Below are 16,096 nucleotides of genomic sequence, written 5' to 3' on the forward strand. Positions count from 1 at the left end.
CCAGTATTCTTATGTCCCTCATTTTATCCTTCTGGGTACCCTTACCCTTTATACTGACCACTCCCCCCCCCCCTTGCTGGGATATCGCAGACTGTCCCGGCAAAGGGGGGGGGGGGGGGGGGGTCAGCACAAGTGGCTAGCACTATGGCTTCACAGCACCAGGGTCCCAGGTTCAATTCCCCATTGGGTCACTGTCTGTGTGGAGTCTGCACGTTCTCCCCGTGTCTGCGTGGATATCCTCCGGGTGCTCCGGTTTCCTCCCACAGACCAAATACATGCAGGTTAGGTGGATTGGCCATGATAAATTACCCTTAGTGACCAAAAGAAAAAAGGTTAGGAGGGGTTGTTGGGTTACGGGGATAGTGTGGAAGTGAGGGCTTAATGGGTTGGTGCGGATTTGATGGGCTGAATGACCTTCTTCTGCACTGTATGTTCTATGTCCCGGAGATCCTGCCTCACTTTCCTGGGTTCCAGAGCTCCAGTGCCATTCCTCATCCTTGCGATTGCTGCAGTTCTTGTCACCATTCCTGGTGTTGCTGCTGGCATTGGAGAACTGGCAGCCTCTGATTGGATGTCTTGAAAGAGAAGCTCCTGATGGAAGTACCTCCCCCCCTCCCCTCCACAGGAGCCAGAGATTCTGATGGCAGCCAGCAGACCACCTGATTGGGACGTAATAAAACCATAGAATTCTTACGGTGCAAAAGGAGACCATTTGGCCCATCGAGTCTATTCCAACCCTCTGAAAGAGCACCCTAACCAGATCCACTCCCCGTAAGCCCACCTACTTTGGGCAGTAAGGGGAAATTTAGCGAGGCCAATCCAACTAATCTGCACACCCTTGGACTGTGGGAGGAAACCGGAGCACCCGGAGGAAAACCAAGAAGATACGGGGAGAATGTCAAACTCAACACAGTCACCCAGGGCCGGAATCGAACCCAGGTCCCTGGTGCTGTGAGGAAGCTGTGTTAGCCACTGCGCCACTTAAATCCGAACGGGAATCCCAGGAATGGCTGCAGTAGGGATGCTGCTGGTTTTCCAGCTGACGGATGAACTCTTCCACCATGACCAATAATACCCCCTTCCAGTCTGGTTGTGGGGGTAGGGTGGGTGCATTACAACTGAAATGTGCAGAAACCTTTGGCGTAATTCTCCAGTCCCCCAGGCGCATGTTTCTCGGCGGTGCGCCGTTCGCTGGCGGCGGGATTCTCACATGGAATTTCGCATTGAAGCCACCCCGCGCCGCCGGGAGACACACAGCGGTGGGAAAAGAGAACCTCAACGGCCAGAAAACTCCGGCCATTCTACCATATTACAGGTGGAACACTTCGAGTAAGTTTATACGAAGTACAGCTGACTAGAGAAAAAGGATGGATATTAAATCTCTGGTATTGCAATATTTAAATTTAGTTTAATTCAGGATCCCAAAGCAACTTCCAGTTAAATTATCTTCGAAAAAAGATGGTAAGATCCAGATCTTGATATCTTTCAGTTAAATCTGAAACAAGTGATGTTCCATTGGTGTAATTTCAATGATGATCCTCGTCTGCCAAAGCATATTTGGAATTCATGATCAGTAAAACTTACACAAAACGTCTTGTTGTGAAAACTTAATTTAATAGATGTCCTGGCGTCCATGGCGTAAGTATAAGTTTAATTATTAATCACAGTATATTTATAAATGACAATCTCGAAATGTTTCACACGAAAAATACTTCCTGCCAACGTAAACAGATTAATTTAATCAACGTCAACTCAAGTTATGGGTGTAATGATGATGCCATGTGACTTTGAACAATCACAAACAGCTGTGTCGATTATTTCTTTAATTAAAAACAGCTAATTTCCGGAGAAATGCTTGTTTTCCCTCAATGTTTGAAGTATCATTTTCTATCCGCTCTCCCTTCTGCCAAATTGCATGATTACAACCCTGAGGAGGAAGAAAAACTAGAAGGTGTTTTCGAATTTGATGTGAAACCTTTGAATCGGAGCAGTGCAGTGTATACAAAACAGTGAGAGACAAAAAAAAACGTTAGCAAGAACGGAGTCTTGGCTCTCACACTGCTGAAAAAAGGTTAGCCACTTTTAAAAAACATTTATTATTGCTGTTGACAAAAAGGAGGCAGTGAGCACCAACACGAATGCAAGCTTAATTATAACTGGAGGTGTCATTGAGAGGTCACTTGCCAGTCAGTTATGGCACTGTGCTGAGGAATTTCTAGTTATGCTTATTTAGCTAGATGGAGGACACTTGTTCTTTTTAAGTGGTCAACCAACCTTGCAGAATTGTATTTAATAATAAGCCAATCTCGAATCATGACTAAATTTCCATGTTTAATAGAATCCTTTTTTAACGGAATAAAGAAAAAAGTCTTGCACTTTCCTGCAAGCAGAAGTGTGATCATGACCAGGTTGTTTTTTCCTTTTAGTGATGTTCGAGAGTTAAGTATTGGCTGGGATATCAGGGAGTGTTCTCCTGCTGTTTGGAATAGTGCTGTGGCATCTTGCACCACTACCAGAGTAGTGTAGCATCTCATCTGAAAGACAGCAGCCAGAATTCTCTGTCCGTTTGCCAGTGGCGGGTTTCCCCGGTCCTGCCTGTGGGTTTACCGGAGGTGGAGGGTGGCTTCATTGGGAATTCCCATTGACAGCAGCGGGAGCAGAGTGTCCCGTCACCAGCGAACGGCGCGCCGTTTCCCACTGCCGAGAAACACGCTGCTGGGAGGCTGGAGAATTCCACTCTGTATCTCAGGACAGAGCAGCACCCCCTCAGTATTGTACTGAGTTGTCAGCTGAGAATTCCGTGCCAAAGTCTCTGGAGTGAGACTTGAACCCATGGCCTTCTGTTTCAGAATGCTCTAGTGCATTGTGGCACTTACATAATCATCAGCACGAGCAGTTTTACAGAGCCAGAAAAAAACTAACACGAGAAAGTGACTTTTCAACTCTGCAGTTATAATTAAGTTCAAATTTTCCTTTTTAAATAATTGGATACAACACATTTACATACATTAAATAGAAACAGCACATTTAAAATCGTACATTGTTCAATCTTACAAAGCAATATCTGGAATTAGCAAAAAAACTTTATTATTTGAAACAGAGTTTGTTGCCAAGACAATTACTTGTTGATGTGTTTATTTACAGATTAGCACATTGGATACATCTTTGGCAAGCTGTGACTTTTAAGTACCTTGTGAGCAGGAGGATGCCCCAAAACCAAATATTTTTTCCATATCACAAAAGCAAAAAGGTTGAACATTTACATTGTTATGGAATAAGTTAAAAGCACTAACAAAAAGGAACAACCAGTAAAACAAATAACATTGACACACCCCACAAAGCCTCACGACAACCTGAAAGAAAATGTCCCAATTCAGTTCTCTCTGAACCTTCACTTTGCCGAAACACAGCCTATTCAGATTGAGGAAACATCATTCAACAAAGGGACCTCAGTTAAATGAGTGTTTTCTTTTGTGTGTGTGTGTGTGTATTGGGAGTTACATTCACAGTAACAGGATTTCGGGAATATCTCCCGACAATAACATTATGGAAGTGATTTGGAATCAAGAGTTGCTGAGGACTCGTGTTATATGAGATGTGAAATGCTGCAAACTATTCCAATTACAGGGATGTGGGAGGAGTTTAATGATCTTCTTTGGAACTGCAAAACATGTCTTTGTGCAAGTTCGGGTTCTGACTGTGGCGGTTTCGACTCCGAACAGATGAGAACATGGTGCTGCAGCCGGGCACCTTGCACTTGTGCAGCTGACGGAGGTGCACAGTTTTGTAATGAGCCCTGAAGGTCCCTTTATTACTGTACATCTTCTGGCAGACGTTGCACATTATTGGTGAATTAGCAGAAGGGGTTTGTATTGAACAGTCAACAGGCTCCTTGGCCACAGCAGCGAGCTGATATAACTTATCTTTCACCATTAAATCAGAACGCTCAAAGCTGTCCTCGTCATTCACAAGAACCCCTTGTTCACTTCCTCCATCTGAATCCCATGAATGGATGCTACTTTCTGACTTGACGCTCGACGTAGTGCTAAGATCCAGTACAGTCCCATCATAAAATCCATCTCCTCCTTGGGCGTCGCTGCACTGCTCCTGAGCATTGTTGAGCGAAAACACAAAATGTTCACTTTTGCTTCTTCCTTTCAGTATTACTGGAGTCTGTCCCATGTGAGTTCTTACCAGAACATCTTTGCAAAGTTCCTTTGTTATTGGGGTGCTGTCGAAGAAGGTTTGAGTCTCATACGAGCCTTTGGTCAGAAGTTTGTGATGAAGATTGATGTTCGCACTATGTCTAAAGGTGATTGAAAAGGAGACATCAAATAAGTTAACCTATTTTCCGACACTGGATTAAAATGCAATCATACATTAAAAAGGTACAAATCTTCTGCTAATCTCTCAAATTAGAGCCACAGATATAGAGGGAGGCATTCTCCGGTCCCGCAGCCGCGTGTTTCTCGGTAGCGCGCTGTTCGCTGGCAGCGGGATTCTTTATCCTGCCTCTTGCCAATGGGATTACACCGGGAAACCCATGGGCAGGGTAAACTGGTGGGAGAAGAGAATCTCAACAATTAGAGGAGTTCAACCATAATCTCCTTTGCACGGGCATTTCTCTTCAGTTTAGCTAGAAGGCACTATTTTAATGAGTGGAATGCCTGTGATACCACTCTCTCTGGTTATAGAATGTCCCCTTTATAAGCACATTTATACCATGCAAAGCCGTGGGCAGCTGAATCTCACACTGCAAATGGACAAAGATATATTCACTGTGCAATCTCCAGGATAATTAGAGGCTTCGTAGATTATCAGGCCAATAGAGGCTTTCCATTTTTCAATAAAAATGACACCGAAATGAGGCAGTGTGACACATGGAAGAGTAATGAACAAAGATGAATTTCAGATGTGTTATGCACTCCTAACGTTGCATCTTGTTATTGGATATCTCTTTGGGTGGGGTGTTCGGTTCCAATGCACAATGCGTTACTCCATTAAAATGGCAAGGAGACTTTAATCTAAAGTGCTGCTATATAAATACAGACATAGGCCTATTGTGACGACTGGAAGACTTTAGGAATGTTGGATTTTAAGTATTGGAGAATTTAAGTGTTAAAAGCCTGGGATTAGAGTGTGTTTGACTGCAGTGGTCATTTTTCAAAAACAAATAATTCTGTTTGGCAGGGCTAGAGTGTTTTAGCAGTCAGAAGGTGAAATTGCCAAAGAAATGTGTTTTTCAGTCCAGGCTAATGGACTGTGGTTTGACTGGCAACATCCCTGGGGAATTAAAATGCTTTGCAGCCTGGAGAGAGAATTTGTTTTTCAGCCTGGAAAGATGCGGTCATTGCTGGGTGGAGCCAAGTAAGGCAAAGAGGCATTTTGAAAAGCTGTGGAGAGAGGCAATGTTTGGAGAAAGCTGTGGAGTGAGGCAGGGTTTGGAGAAAGCTGTCAAGTGAGGCAGTTTTTGTGGGGAAACTTGGGAGAAAGGAGTTGAATACTGATCTGCCTGATCCTGAGTCCACAATTCTCCCACAGTAAGATAGATTGAGAGCTGTACGTTTCTTTTCCTGTTGAATGGGAAATTGATTAGTGTTGAAGGTGTGAATTATAAGCTGTTCTTTTTGGGTGTGAAGTTAGCAAATTTGAATATTGTAGTCATAATAAAGTTTTGTTTTAAAAATAACCAAGCCCTATTTTTTTTCAGGCAATCTCTCCTGGAGCGAATCATTCTTTCCGCATGGTCATTCAAAAAAAGAAACTGGGTTTTGGTCCAATATCCTAACTGCTGTTGGGTCTGGTCTGGAATTGTAATACTATCAAAGTTTAATTGGTTTATCAGGGAACCTTGCAGAATGAAATGTGATAATCAATTTCAGTCTGCAGTTCAGGAGCCAAAATCAAATATGTTTTGTATTATCCAGAAAACGGGGAGTTTTAATTGGTGCATTGGGGATTGAATTCTGCGAATGCTTATTTTACCATAGAGAACTGTAAATGGACTTAATTAAAATACCTTCCTTTACCGTGAGATTTAACTTTTATATTATCCTTTTTAGGGGCAGCACGGTGGCACAGTGGTTAGCACTCTGCCTGATGGCGCCCAAGTCCCAGGTTTGATACCAGCTCTGGGTCACTGTCCGTGTTGAGTTTGCGCATTCTCCCTGTGTTTGTGTGCGTTTCACCCCCACAATCCAAAAGATGTGCAGGGTAGGTGGATTGGCCACGCTAAGTTGCCCCATAATTGGAAAAAATCAATTGGGCACTCTAAATTTATTGAAAAAAATATATATATTATCCTCCTTTTTTGGAAGTTCAGGATGATATTGGAGACTTACAGTAGTTGTGTGCATTTGGGAATTGTTTAAGAAAGGAAAGAAATAATTTGCATTTATATAGCACCTTATCATAACCTCAAGTGTGCAGTCCCTGTTGTAGTATAGGCAAATATGCCAATTATGTCATGGGTTTTGTTGTAATTAAAGGAGAAAAGGTCTGTTGCTAAAGCGAATGGCAGTATTGCAGAACAAGACGTGAGCTTTGATAGCATGAAACATAAGGTTTGATTTACCAGGTGAACACTGAGATCTGCTGGGACTGGCAGAAATGCCATAGTTTTCAAAGGGCGGGAAGAGAAAGGGATTCCTGAGGTATGAAAATATGAGGGGATATGCTACACAAACATTGTGGGAAGTGTTGGGGAGCAGCTGTTAAGCTGGTCTTAGGTCCATTTATAGGGCGGCACAGTGGTTAGCACTGTTGCCTCACAGCGCCAGGGACCCAGGTTCAATTCCGTCCTTGGGTGAATGTCTGTGTGGAGTTTGCACTTTCTCCCCTTTTCTGTGTGTGTATCCTCCGGGTGCTCCAGTTCCCTTCCATAGTCCAAACATGTGTGGGTTAGGTGGATTGACCATGCTAAATAGCTCCTTAATGTCTAGGGATGTGGTGTTCTGGGGATAAGACGGGTTAAGATCCCGCTGGCGTGGACGACCGGAAAATTCCTGCCCAGGAGTTAGAAGTAGGAAATCTGGGCTGTAGTGGGCCCAGGGAAGGCGAATTGTGAGGTGTAGTAACATTAAACTGCAAAGAATCCTGCAGTGGGGGGTAGGTCTTGTAATGTAGCAACATTGGATGGGGTAATGTGGTATGAAGCATGGTGGGGCGTGGGCGGAAGGGTATTTTTGCATTGATTTTGGTGACGAGCTCATCACCTGAGGAGCTTCACAAGCCATTTGAGTGAGGTTTCAGTGGAGGTTGTAGCCTGACCAAACTATTCCTATCATATCAAGTTCCTCGTAAAGATATGTGGCAGGATTCTCCCATGCCGCACCGGCTGAGAGAATCACCATTCGCGCCGATTTTCCGCGCGACGCCGGTCCAACCAGCGAGAACGGTCTCATCGAGATCGGCGCACCGCCTGGCGGAGAATCGCCGAGGCACTAAGTACAGCGATTCTCTGGGCCCCCCCACTATTCAGCGGCCCAGATGGGCCGACGTCCCACCCCTGCTAAATAAGACTGGCTGACGATGATTAAGGTGGTGAGCGGCCGGCGATCCCGGAGTTTTGGCGTCCACGGCCGGTGCTGGCGGGGGGAGGGCTTTTGGGGAAGGGTGCCGCCATGTTCGGGCAGGGGAGTGCAGAATGCTGCCATGCCTGGGGGGGGGGGAGGGAAGGGATGCAGTCAGGCCCGTGGTGGGGGGGAACGGGAGAGGGGAAGGATGCAGTCAGGCCCGTTTGGGGGGGGGGGGGGGGGGGGGGGGGGGGAGGGAGGAGGGGGTAGTGGAAGCATGCAGTCATGCACGTGGGGAGGTTTATCCGCGGGAGCGACATGCCAGCCAGTCTGCCATGGCAGGACGATGGCGAACACACGCTCGCAAGTTGAGGTCATGCTGATGGGCAAAGGCCACTGGCGCCGCCATCCCGCGCAGCCACACGCCTTGACCTTAGGTGTGTCCAGCCCCCACCCCCACACAGGTGTCGCAACACCCAGCTGACGGAGATCATCTCTGGGAAGGGTCAAGGCGACACACATGCCAGCCCCAGTGAGGGCATGGCCAGCCCACGGTGGCGCAATGAGGAGGGATGGGAAAAACTGGGCGGTGGACGGATACTGTGGGCAGGGGGCAGGGTGTCTGCGTGTCTGCAGCGAGGCCAGGCAACCGGGGCACACATGTATCCCATGGCACCTGGCTGTCAAGGTGTCCATGCTCCATCGTTAACCGTGTTGTTTCTCCCCCCTGCAGATCGTAATGTTTGGGCACCAGCCAGCGATGTTTGCCGCCGTGGTGGGAGCCGCTGCCCTGGGAGCAGGTGGCCATCCAGCAGCGTTGACGCAGGCGGCTCAGAGCAGCTGTGGCAGCGGCAGTCAGCAGAGGGACTGGCAGCAGAGGGCCCCGTGCCACCCGCTCAGGCTGCACGCCCGCACGCCCAACATGTGCAGGAGGAGGCGGAGGGGGACAATGACCACTACATCGTCGGGGATGCACAGGATGAGGATTCTGATCTTGATGGGGCACAGGGGGAGGAGGAGGTGCAGGTGGTGGTGCCAAGGTGCGACCCATGAGGCCTCAAGTCTACCATCACCGCATGTCGTTCGAGGACCTGCCGGACAGGGCATGCAGGAGGAGACTCCGATTGAGTAGGGAGTCCATGGCACATATATGGCACCTCATGACGCACCTGGCACCACGTGGAACGGGCGGAGGCATGCTATCCTGGTGACCTTCAAGGTGACGGTAGCCCTCAATTTCTTCATGACGGGTTTGTTCCAGGTGTCGAGCGGGGATCTATCCGGGATCTCACAGGCAACGGTGCACCGGTGCATCCCTGTATGCCATCGCCGACAGGTACATAGTTTCTGGAGGACCGCGCACACCAGGATGCCCGGGCAGCGGGAATCGCCACCGTGGCCAGGATACCGATGGTCCAGGGTGCGATTGATGGGGTGCACGTCGCCATGCGCCCACCCTCGGAGAACAGGGAAGTTTTCAGGAACAGAAAGGGGACCTACTACATGAACATTCAGGTGGTCTGTGACCACCGCATGCAGATCATGCACGTGTGCGCCCAGTACCCCAGCAGTGTGCATGGTGCCCTTATTCTGGCGCAATCGTATATCCCTGCAATGTTCGAGGGGACCCCCCCCCCCCCCCCCCCCCCCCCCCCCCCCCCCCCCCCCCCACCCCCGGACTGAGGGGCTGGTTGCTGTGCGACAGGGGTTACCTGTTGCGTTCGTTGCTGATGACGCCTATACAGAGGCCACAGGGCAATGCGGAGACCCGCTACAATGAGGCCCATGCAGTTACCAGGGGTGTTGTAGAGAGGTGCTTCGGACTCTTGAAGATGCGATTCAGGTACCTGGACTGCTCTGGAGATGCCCTGCAGGAGAGGGTCAGCCGTATATTTGTTGTCTGCTGTGTGCTACACAACATAGCCCAGCAGAGGGGTGATGTCCTGGAGGAGGAGGCACAGGGGGAGATTCGATGACGGCGATGCGTCTGCATATGGGGAGGGGGGGGGCACAGACATGACCTGAGGGGAGACACAGACATGACCTGGGGGCTGGATATGGCCGGGAGGCTGCATGACACCACTGGCTTGGAGAGCGAGCATGTGAGGCGTTGATCGCTGCACATTTCACGAACTAGGGGGAGGGCATTGCTGAGCAAGACACTTGTACCACCATTCCGCTCAAACGCACCCCCCACCTCCCATGCCATCCGACAACCCTAGCTCCCACACCACCACTTTCACAGCACCTTACACCTGCGGCACAACGGGATGGTCTCACACAATTGCTTGTGTAAGCGGCTGTGATCAGTGCCATGTTGAGTGATGACAACCCGCTCTGCGATGAGCTGTGAGCTCCGGATTGTTAGACAATGTCTGACTCATGGCCACAGCTAACCCCTCCACCTCGGTGATCCCTGTATGCGTCACGGACACATACGGTCACTTCACATGGCCATGTGGGGTAGCTGGCATCGGTGTGCCGAGGACGACAGGGTTTGAGAGGGGGAGGGAACACACACCCTGCCTCACCGTTGTAGCGAACTTCGACCCCAGCGCCACTTAGAACATAGAACATAGAACAGTACAGCACAGAACAGGCCCTTCGGCCCTCGATGTTGTGCCGAGCCATGATCACCCTACTCAAACCCACGTATCCACCCTATACCCGTAACCCAACAACCCCCCCTTAACCTTACTTTTTAGGACACTACGGGCAATTTAGCACGGCCAATCCACCTAACCCGCACATCTTTGGACTGTGGGAGGAAACCGGAGCACCCGGAGGAAACCCACGCACACAGGGGGAGGACGTGCAGACTCCACACAGACAGTGACCCAGCCGGAAATCGAACCTGGGACCCTGGAGCTGTGAAGCATTGATGCTAACCACCATGCTACCCTGCTGCCCCTACTTGGTCCCCCTCATGACCCCTCAGGCACCGGACATAGCACAGAGTCATCTAGGTTTGGTGTAACAGTGACTTTAATTGTGACATTCACATACAAATGCTCTAGCCCCTAGAACTAAGCTGCGTCCTGCACCCATGCCAACTTACTACGTGTCTAACTTCTTTGCCTTACGGGCCCTACCACTATGCCTTGGTGTTTCCCCAGACGGTACAGCAGGATTGGAGGCGGACTGCTGAGACTCCTGTCCTGCGACGTGGCTCCCCGTCGGCGCACGTTTCCTGGGGTGGCCCGGCTTCGATGGGCCAGGCTGCTCGGCGGGCGTGCTGGGTGGTGTGGTGCCACCCTGTCCTGCCCGCCAGATGCACCAGGGATGGTATGAGGGGAGTCCGAGTGTTCCGGGACCTCCCTTGCTGGAGATACCGGGACGGGCCCCAGAACCTCCTCCTCCCTCGGGGAGCCCGGTGGCCCCTGGGCCTCACTATGGGACGGTGGTGCGAGCGGAGACGAGCGCCGTTGCACCAACGACACCTGGCGTTGCCAGTCCTGGAGGCCCGCTGTGGCATCGACCAGGGTCTGAACGTTTGCAGCGATGGAGCTCGGGGAGTACGCCATCCCTGTCAGGGACTGTGCAACCTCCTGTTGTGATTGTACAACGCCATCCAGCAAGTGTGCAAGGCAACCGATGCTCTCAGTAATGGCCTGCTGATACCCGGCCACACCCTGGAGCGCGGCGGCAATGTCCAGTTGGCTCTGACACATGTCTGCCTGTGAGAGGGCAGCCCTGTCCTGGGCCACGGATGACGCTTGCACATGAAGCCCCACGCCTTGCAGAACCTGACCCATAGCCGAAACCGTTGCCCCCATTGCCTCCACCGCGGATGCCACCCATGTGGTGTTGGCCTGGGTGGCAGCATGACCAGCACCACTCCCTGCTCCTGGACGTGGATGGACTCCTCCAAATGCGTCTGCAGATGCTGGAAGACGGCTGTCATCCTGTTGTCCACTTCCTGGGTTTCCAAAGACATTAAGTCTGTGGGTGGGTTTCAGCTGCTCCTACCTCCACCTGCTGTACCGGTTCGGCTGTGTGGTGCCCGCCAGTGTCCCAGAGGCGTCATCACTAAAATGGCCAACCGAGGTGAGTGTATCTACGATGGTGGATGTTGTGGGTGACAGCAGTGATGCAAACCCGAGGTCCTCATCTGTCCCCAGGTCTGGGGTCTCCTGGGTCAATCCTTGGACCGATGCATGTAGTCCGCGGCCCATGTTAGATGCTGTGTCCGGTCTCTGCATCGTCTGTCTGGCCATCTTTGTGCATCACTGTCCAGAGTCCCAGTCCTCTCTCTGTCACTGTCCTGGCTCACAGCCCTCTCCTCGTCCATCTCACGGCCATCAGTGTCCTGACTGGCCATCCTGTGTTCGTCCCTGTTGTCTCTGTCTGTCCTCTGTGCGTCCGCCTCCAGTGCCCTGGCTTCAGAAGAGGGCCCTCCTGTCCGTCTTCCTTCCCCTCTCTGCCGTGCGTCCCTGTGGGCGGATGAACGTGGAGCTGGATGGCGAGGGCTTGTCCGAGACGTCCCTGGACTATTGGCTCCTGGCCCTGGAGAACACAATAAGGCATGTATCGTTATACACGTGGAGTCGGGTGTGAGGGGGTGGAGGGTGCAGTGTGAGGGGGGAGGGGGGAGGTGACGGGCTGCGGGAGTGTAGTCAGGCAAGGGAGTCTCATTTGGTCCTGCGCCTCCGAGCTGGCATGGCGCGACCTCCTGTGCGGCGGCTCCCTCAGCGACATCCAGAGCCCTCTGCTCATGGACGGTGAGGGGGTGCAGCTCAGGTGATCACCCTGCGGGGGGGGGGGGGGGGGGGGGGGGGGAGGCATCACAGTCAGCATCAAGACGCGCAGATGTTGCCAACATTATGACTGGGTGGGGGACACTGGGCACCACACCATGGCAGCTTGGGCAGTGGGGGTTCCTGCGAAACGTGTTGGTGGGGGGGGGGGGGGGGGGGGGGGGGAGAGGTGTGGTGTGGCCCGGGGGAACTCTCAACTCTCTCGGGGTATTTACCCTGGCTGCCCTCGTGAGGTCGTGGAGCTTCTTCCGGCACTGGTCTCCAGAGCGGGAGGGGTGCCCCAGAGCGCTAACCGCGGTGACCACTTCATGCCAGTCGCGCTTCACAGGGCTGGATGGGTGCTGGTGCCCACGTCTTGGGCACAGGATGGCCTTGCGCTCTTCTACTGCGTCTAATAGAGGCTCCAGATCACTGTCCCGGAACCTGGGAGCGGCACGGCGGGGCTCAGCCATCTCTATCCTTCGGGCCCTGTGCGCGGATCACATACTTTAAATTATGCGCCGTCAGCCGGGCATCGTGCAATGACGCCGCTGCTCTGGTGCTGTGCCCACCGTGTTTCTTGCGGCCCCGCTGCTGGCCCCTTTTCGGGGCCTGAATCGATCATGCCCGCGGCCGTTTCGCGCCATCGTGAAATGCGACGCTGTTCATGACGGCACGGACACTCTGCCTCAATATCGGATAATTCTGTTGATACTTCTCTCATCAGCCTCTGCACTATAGGCAGCTCCATGATTAAAATTTTGTCTTAACTCACCTTGCCTTCTCCATTCTAAATTCACTGAATTTCCAGTCCTCCTTAAACCTTTACCTCCTGATAAACTCTCCTACCTGTATACACAGACACGTCACTGAACTCATCAGTGCCTGTGCCCTTTTTACTCCCACGTCACAGGCCTCGTTTTTGTCACTGCTGATATTCTACATCCTCCTCTGGAGGAAGAAAAACTTCTCTCCCAAGCAATTACAAGTGCTTATACTTATTGGAAGTCTGCAGCCAGTTTTTAAAGCTCTTTCCGTGTCAATTCTCCATGTGTCAGTTGTAGATAGATGGGTGGGAATTTACCTTGGCAGGTAAATGTGGACAGGACATGTGGGAAACGACTTGGGTTGGACTCTGCAAGTATCAGGCCTCAGAGGGTCGAACTAAGACACACATCTGACAGGAGTTACATAACTTGTGTGTAAACTCTAATTGCTTTTCTTTTTGTAAATGTATTATGGTTGTCCAATATAAATTGTATCCTTTTTTAATCCTGATTAAAGTCAACTTGCTGAGGTTTAAATAAAACACTTTGAGCGAGTTAATTGGTCAGTGCGTTTTTGTTTAAAAAGTTTCATTCGGCTGGTATAATTTGTTTTCAATCTATGAAAGACAATTGAACTGAGGTGGAAAGAGTTTCAAGTGCAAGAGCAAGTGGGCACCTGAGTAGGACACAAGAAATGTGAAACATGAATTCAATGGATACAGAAGTGCATCACATATATGGAACAGTAGGTCCAGTATTAAGTTTCCAGGGCCTGCTGAATGAATCAGTCTTCATCCCTGAATGTTAGAGAATGGCAATGACGTTGACTTCAGTCCCGGCTAAGAAAATTGGGATGGAAAGAGAAATAAATAAACATCCATTCTTCCTGTTGCGCAGGCCCTTGACAGAATGTGTACATGTATGTAACTATGTGTATGAAAGAGAGAGAAAGAGCAACAGAATATGGACTAATGTCCAGCTCCCCTGTTATACGGAAGGCAGTGGTGTAGTGTTATTGTCACTGGACAAGTCATACAGAGACCCAGGGTACTGCTTTGACGACCCTGGTTTGAATCTCACTACAGCCGATGAATTCCATAAAAATCTGGAATTAAAAGCCTCATGATGACCATGAAATTATCATCGATTGTCGTAAAAACCCATCTGATTCGCTAATGTCCTTTAGGGAAGGAAATCTGCCATCCTTACCTGGTCTGGCCTACATGTGACACGAGGCCCACAGCAATGTGGTTTACTATTAACTGCCACTTGGTTCAAGGGAAATTAATGATGGGCAACAAGTGCTGGACTTGCCAGCGATGCCTGCATCCCATTAATGCTGGGTCACTGTCTGTGCGGAGTCTGCACGGTCTCCCCGTGTCTGCGTGGGTTTCCTCCGGGCACCCAGTTTCCTCCCACAGTCCAAAGACAAGCAGGTTAGGGGGATTGGCCATGCTAAATTGCCCTCAGAGTCCAAAACAAATGGTTCGGAGGGGTTATTGGGATGCGGGGATAGGGTGGAAGTGAGGGCTGAAATGGGGCGGTGCAGACTCGATGGGGCGAATGGCCTCCTTCTGCACTGTATGTTCTATGTTCTAATGTTAAAATCGAGGGTGCTCATTGCGGATAAATCTGGTCCACCTGCTTGCTTCACCCTCCACACTCTCCTCGCAGTCTGCAAGATGACCATTCACTGCCTTTCTGTGTATTTCCCTCCAGAATGTCCATTGAGTTGTGAACAAGAACCCTTGCAACCATGAAGATTTTCTGGCGGACTGCACTGTCATCATGACATTGATGGAAACTTGGCTCACAGGATATGGCACCTTTCCATGGGGATGATTAGCATAGAGGATTGGCTAACTAACAGGAAGCAGAAAATTGGGATAAATGGGACATTTTCAGGGTGGGAAATTATAACTGGGGGAGTGCCACAGAGATCAGTGCTAGGGCCTCAACTATTTGCGATCAATATTCATGACTTGGATGAAGGGACAGGCTGCATTGTCGCCAGGTTCGCTGATGTTACAAAGATAGGTCAAAAAGCAACTTGTGAGGAGGATGCACTGAGCCTGCAAAGGGATCGAGATAAGTTGAGCAAGTGGACAGATAACTGGTGGGTAGAGTAGACTGCGGGAAAATGTGAGGCTGTCCACTCTGGCGGGAATAAACACAGAATATTATTTAAATGGGGAGGGAGTGCAGAATGCTGCAGGACAGAGGGATCTGGGCCTCCTTAAATATACAAATTAGGAGCAGGAGTTGGCTCTTCAGTCTCCCTGTCATTCAATAAGAAAGATCATGGCTGAACTGATTGTGGCCTCAACTCCACATTCCCGCCAACTCTCTATTAACCTTTCAATCCCTTGTTAGTCAAGAATCTTAGTCAAGAATCTATCTACCTCTGCCTTCGATATATTCAATCACCCCACCTCCACCCCTCTCTGGGGAAGAGAGTTCCAAAGGCACACCACCCTCTGAGAGAAACAAATTCTCATCTCCATTTTTAATGGGAAACCCCTTATTCTGACACTGTCTCCCCTAGTTCTAGTCTCTCCCATGAGGGAAAACCTCCTTTCGGTATCCACCCTGTCAAGTCCCATTTTGATCACATGCTTCAATAAGCTCACCTCTCATTCTTCTGAATTCTAATGGACACAAGCACATGTCCAACCTTTGCTCACAAGATAAAGACCTCCATCCCAGGTTATCAGTCCTTCTCTGAACTGCTCCGAATGCATTTATATCCTTTCTGAAATAAGGAGACCAAAACTGTACACAATACTCCAGGTGTAGTTCCATCAATGTCCTGTATAACTGCAGCAAAAGATCCCTAGTTTTAAATTCCACTCACCTTGCAATGAATGACAAAGTTCCATTTGCCTTCTGAATTTGCTGTACCAGCACACCAACACTTTGTGATTCATGTACCAGGACACCCAGATCCCTCTACTTTAGTGTTCTGCAATCTCTCCATTTAAACACTGCTGCTTTTTTATTTTTCATGCCAAAATAGTTCAAGTTTTCCCACATTAAACTCCACCTGCCAAACTTTTGTCCACTCACTTATATCTATCTA

The 16,096-nt window shown here is 50.0% G+C and overlaps 1 protein-coding gene across 1 annotated transcript in view; it reads right to left on the reverse strand.

The window, feature by feature from the left end:
• Positions 1 to 1,594: 1,594 nt before the first annotated feature.
• Positions 1,595 to 16,096, reverse strand: part of LOC119974510 (zinc finger protein basonuclin-2-like) — a 110,144-nt gene continuing 95,642 nt past the window's right edge. Inside the window, exon 5 of the mRNA XM_038813449.1 lies at positions 1,595 to 4,306. Within this exon, the coding sequence (XP_038669377.1) occupies positions 3,643 to 4,306 (664 nt within the window). The 3' untranslated portion in view covers positions 1,595 to 3,642. The remainder of the gene's footprint in view (positions 4,307 to 16,096) is intronic.

Source organism: Scyliorhinus canicula, chromosome 12, assembly GCF_902713615.1.
Source record: "Scyliorhinus canicula chromosome 12, sScyCan1.1, whole genome shotgun sequence".
NCBI lineage: Eukaryota > Metazoa > Chordata > Chondrichthyes > Carcharhiniformes > Scyliorhinidae > Scyliorhinus > Scyliorhinus canicula.